Here is a 5,416-nt window from a genome sequence, read left to right on the forward strand (position 1 = left end):
GTGAGGAGGAGGGGGGAAGGGGGGAGGGAAGAGACGACATGCAAATGAGACGAAATAAATACAAAAGCTTGCATCACTTCTGGGATGAGCAGAATCAGAGGGGTGGGGGGGGGGGCGGAATCAGGGGGGGGGGATGCTCCAGAGATGAACTACGTCAGACGAGAGTACACAACACCACAAAACACTTGCGTACAAACACACACAAACATACAGGGGGTCTGTGGGGGCACTGCGGGGCGTTGTGCGGTTCGAGGGGGCGGGGCTCCGTTCTTATTGATCATCTATCGATCGGTGAACGGAAACCACCGCGAGCCCTGAAATCTGTGATGGGCCGCGTGCGTGACGACGATCTAGAAAAACAAAATGATGCACGCGCATCCCCCCCCAACCTTCTCAGTCTGTCGGGGGCGCGCGGCGCGTCTTTTTCGTCCTGAAACAAGAGTCGGCGGCGAGCGGACGACGCGTCCTGTCCCAAACCTCGACTCTGATCGGATCGGTGATCGGTGATCGATGCTCTGCTGCTGCTGTGGGGGTGGCGCGATGACGTCACATTGTGATTCTTCTAACCTGACCGCGCGAGGAGCCGGGGAGGGAGGGAGCGACCCCCGCAGCGGAAGTCGTCATCTTCCTGTTGATGTGTATGCGTGTCCTTCGGTCATGCCCCTCCCATCCCCCCACCCCTCTCCTTCTCCCCCCCCCCCCCCCCCCCCCCCCCCCTCCTACAGTCCTCCTTCCCATCCACCGCGGACCCGCTAAAACATGCCGCTCTTCACGAGCGCCGCCTTGTTGGCGCCGTTCTGTCTCTGCAGGGACGACAGCACGCTCGCGAAGGGCCCGCCCAACGAGTCCGGGATGGAGGTGATGGTCCCGGGGCCGCTGGCCCAGGAGCCTTGGCCCCCCTGGGACCCCGGGACCCCCATGGACCCCGAGGTCTTCCCCGGGTCCCCCTGCCCGCCGCCCTGGCTGCTGAGCGCGCCCCCCGCGGGACTGGGCCCGGAGCAGGAGGAGGGGGGCCCCGCGGGGTGCGGCCCCCCCGGGCCCCCTGTGCTGTCTGGGTCGGCACTCTTCTGCTCCTTGCTGTCCTCGTCGCGCGGGTCCGACTTCTTCCCGGTTCCGTTCTTTGCCGCAGCAGCGGCGGCGGCGGCCGCGCGCTCCTGCTTGCGGAACTTTGCGCGTCGGTTCTGGAACCAAACCTAGAAATACGAGATCCAGATCAGTAATCGATAATCATCTGATCATTAATTTGATCGTTAATATTATCGTTAATATGATCAGTAATATGATCATATTACTTATCGATGATCAGTACTAAATAATAAATAACCACGTGATCAAATAGGACATAATGTGAAAAGTGGAAACATCATAAAAAAGTATGAAAATTATAACTTGTACATAATGACACCGATGTCCTGCGGGGAAAGTAAAATAATAATATTCCATATTCGACAGTGCGTTTAGTTTTTTTGTGTGTTTGTATTTATGTCTCGTGCTGTAGCGACGGTGCAGGTGGGCGCGCGCGGGGGCATACCTGCACGCGGGCTTCGGTCAGGTCGATCTTGAGGGCGAGCTCCTCGCGGGTGTAGATGTCCGGGTAGTGCGTCTCCGCGAACACCCGCTCGAGCTCCTTCAGCTGCGCACTCGTGAATGTGGTCCTGATGCGCCTCTGCTTCCGCTTCTCGTTCAGCCCGCCGTGGTCCGTGAACAGCTTGTAGGGAACTGGAGGAGACGGGGTGACAGGGTCCCGTTAGGGGGGCTGGACAGGGTCCCGGGTAGCGGGGCGCGTGGACACCCGGTGGTATCCGGGTCACCAAGCGGAAGTCAATTTAAAATCCACCATTTTGTCTAAAATGAGTCGAGCGGCGATATCATATGTAGGCGCGCGAGTCGCTGAGATGCGGAGGCGCTGCGCGCCGCGCGCCGTGATGCGCTTAATGTAATGTTTCCTTCATTGTAATCTTAACTTGATTGTAATGTTAACTTGATTGTAATGTTGACCTAATTGTTTGGCTTGGGGTTGGTGAAGTTGTCATAATGTTGTGATGTACCGTAATGTACTGCCGCTCCATCTCATCTCATCTCGTTATTAAGATGCTTCTCGTCTCAGAGTAAATAAATGATTCTCTCCTTCCTAAGATGATGTTGTTGGCGGTTAGGGCGCGAGCAGGACAGCATAACCCGCTAACCCAATTACCGCCGCCTGCAATCGCTCCTAACCTGATAAATCCGCTTCATTTGGGTAAGCAGATTCGCTTTGGTAAATAGTAAACACGTTTCCGTGTGGAAAAGCAATCACGGGCTTTATAAAGACGACCTGGTTACCGGGAGTGGCTCGCGCATGGGGGCTTACCTGCGGCGTAAGGGCTGCTCTGGTGGTCTCGGAGGGTCCCGAGGCTGCAGGAGCCGGGCGCGAGGGACGGGCAGCCCGCGGAAGCGCCGAACGATGTCCGGATGGGGTTGTACTGGAAGCCGCTCGCCTGGCTGCACGAGCTGAAGTCGGCGTAGGCGGAGGCCAGGCTGCCGCTGTCCATCCCGGCCATACACGACTCGTAGGCGGATGAGTTCAGGTAAGAGTATTCCATTTTATACATCGGAAGAGGCTTCGTGGAGACGGAAAGACGCACTTCCTAGGAAACCAAGAAAAAAATGTGGAATCAACAAAACGTGAAATTGGATTTAAACAGACGGAGAGGAGGACGCGCGTGACTCGTGGCGTGGCGGGAGTGGGGCGGAGGAGATGTTGACTGGTCGGCGGCCGCTCCTCGACTGGCCTGCTTTATAGGCGCCTCGCCCGCTTTTATGAAAAGCCCCCTAAGAGCCGCCTAGCCCCCCGGTCTCTAGAGCATCCAGCGCTCCTAATAAACTTGGCTCTTTCCGCTTGGACAATAGCAAAGCGTTTGGTCTTATTGCTCGCGCTTTTTTACATGACAATAACTCATCAGTCTATTGGGCTGGCACTGGGGGCCTCGCGCTGTCCAACCTCCCTCCCATTGATCCGCTGCGTCTCTAATTAGAATTTAATACCGCGCGCCATTACGCGCCAAGCCTCCGCGCGCCATCCACCCCTCTCCTCTCTAACCGCCATCTTGCCCTTTAATTCAATCACACCACTTGGAAATAATGAAAGTTGGGTGACGATTCTCCCTGATCCAATTTTCTCCCCAAGCTTTTAAGCCTTTTAAGCGCGCGGATACCTTGGGCAGATTTCACGTCGGTCGGATCCTCCGTGTCTCTCTGGCGCGCGCTGCGGACGGCCTCGCTGCTTCTCTCGTGACTGCAGTCTGCAGATGTGGAGGCTGCTGCTGCCGCACGACACACACACACACACACACACACACACACACACACACACACACACACACACACACACACACACACACACACACACACACACACACACACACACACACACACACACACACACGGTTAACTGCGACCACTCTGCTGTTTGTTTTTATTCTTTATTTATTCTTTATTTATTTGTATTTAATTTTGTATTTAATTCTTAGGCTACTTCAACGAAATGACAAAAAGAATGTCAAGATGAAAGCTGCAACAGCTTTGCATGCTGAATGAGGGATATCAACCAACCCTGCGATCCAGATGTGTGTTTCCCGTCCCGTCTGTTGGTCTATTTATTACCCAACACCCCGGCTCCAAGAGGCCTTTATCTCATCAGCTTTGCGGCCTTGATTCAAACGAGATCGTAATTACTATTATTGGCTTCATAATTCCCTTTATTCGGTGAAGAACATCTTTGTAATGAATGTGAGGAACTCGCGTCCAACCTCTCCGGCTGATAATCCGGTTTCCGTAATGAGAGGAACCTTTTGGCTTGTGTTTACACCTCCTCCCTCCGTACCTCATCTCCTCTCGTCTTCTCTTCTCTCCTCTCTCCTTTTCTCTCTCCTTTCTCCTCTCCTTTCTCCTTATCTCCTCCCCTCTCCTCTCCTTATCGCCTCTCCTCTCTCCTTATCTCCTCTCCTCTCCTCTCTCCCCTGTCTATCTCCCCTCTCCTCTCCTCTCTCCACTCTACTCTCCACTCCTCTCTCTCCTCACTCCTTATTTTCTCTCCACTCCTCTCCTTATATCCTCTCTCCATATTGGCTGTGTGTTTTTCCTGTCCAATTCTAACGGTTTATTCGTAGCGCCCGCCGTCCTGTTGTCTGAATCCCGTATGATGCCAAGAAGACAGGGCTGGTTTAACTCATGAATTCATATTCCATCACCGCGGCCTGTAATGCCATTACCTACTTATATTGCGCGTACAAACAGTTATTAATAAAATATGGATTTAATTTCGACGGGGAGAATTTATGGAATGACCATGATTCTCTAGATCGCATGTTGTCCAAGAAGTAGCCTAATCAATAAAAAAATATTTAAAATATTAGTGTTTCTAAAGCGCTGAAGTGTCATATTAGATCATAGACATTTTAAATAGGCCCAGTTTTAGTTTGACCTATTTATTATTAATTTCACGACCTCCGTCAGCAGTATTTAATAGTTTAGCAGAACCAAGTTTACGCATAATTCAGATGACCAGAGAGGGCGCGTGCGCGTTGCGAATAAACGGGCATCTGGCCTCCACGCGCACGCGGATGACCCGCGCGCCCGCCTCGGCCATCCATCTGACTCTTGCCGCGTCGCGCCTCGCCTTTAAGGACCAGCCGCGCCACAAGTTAACTCTCTCTGGACAACAACGCGCTCCCTGTTATGCAAATCCGCTCTTTCTTTCCTTTCTGCACGCGAGCCGGGACCTGAACGTTGTACCGAACGGTTAATCTGATTATTCAGAGCAAAGAGCCAACTGGTGCTCCGTCCCTCCACGTGTCTGGCGGGAGAGAAGCCATCTCGGGATTAATCGAATCACGCTGAAAGAAACGAGACGTCTTTTCTGATATTCCGCCGAGCAAATACAATTATAGCTTTTAGCCGCGCGCTTCTTTCAGCGCAGCGCCGCCTCGTCCTGCCGCTCTATAGAGTGGGGCTCTATGGCGCACGGCTCTATAGCGTGCGGTTCTATTGCGCGAGGGTCTATTGCGCGATGCTCTATTGCTCTCACACACACACACACACACACACACACACACACACACACACACACACACACACACACACACACACACACACACACACACACACACACACACACACACACACACACACACACACACACACACACATACTGCGGCCTTCTCGCGGGGCTAGAGGAACTCCTTCACTTTATGACAGAATCTTCCTCTTTCCTAAATAAATAAATAAATAAACGCGCGGGGGTCAACCCTCCGAGGTGAAGCGCGTCTCGAGCCCGCCCCGCAAGGAGTGATTTACAGTACCGCGTAATGGCGCTTTAACGCGCACGCCGGCAGTTAAATTCCCGTCACGAGCTGCGGCGGCCATATGTCGTCACTTA

General features: G+C 53.3%; 1 protein-coding gene across 1 annotated transcript; it reads right to left on the reverse strand.

The window, feature by feature from the left end:
• Positions 1-730: 730 nt before the first annotated feature.
• On the reverse strand, positions 731-2,980 carry phox2bb (paired like homeobox 2Bb). The gene is made up of 3 exons (XM_030368635.1): positions 2,351-2,980; positions 1,532-1,719; positions 731-1,193 (listed from the first exon to the last, which is right to left on the reverse strand). Exons 1-3 carry the CDS (start codon positions 2,589-2,591, stop codon positions 753-755), a joined length of 870 nt encoding a protein of 289 aa, XP_030224495.1. The 5' UTR covers positions 2,592-2,980; the 3' UTR covers positions 731-752.
• Positions 2,981-5,416: the final 2,436 nt, after the last annotated feature.

This window comes from Gadus morhua, chromosome 10 (genome assembly GCF_902167405.1).
Source record: "Gadus morhua chromosome 10, gadMor3.0, whole genome shotgun sequence".
Lineage (NCBI taxonomy): Eukaryota > Metazoa > Chordata > Actinopteri > Gadiformes > Gadidae > Gadus > Gadus morhua.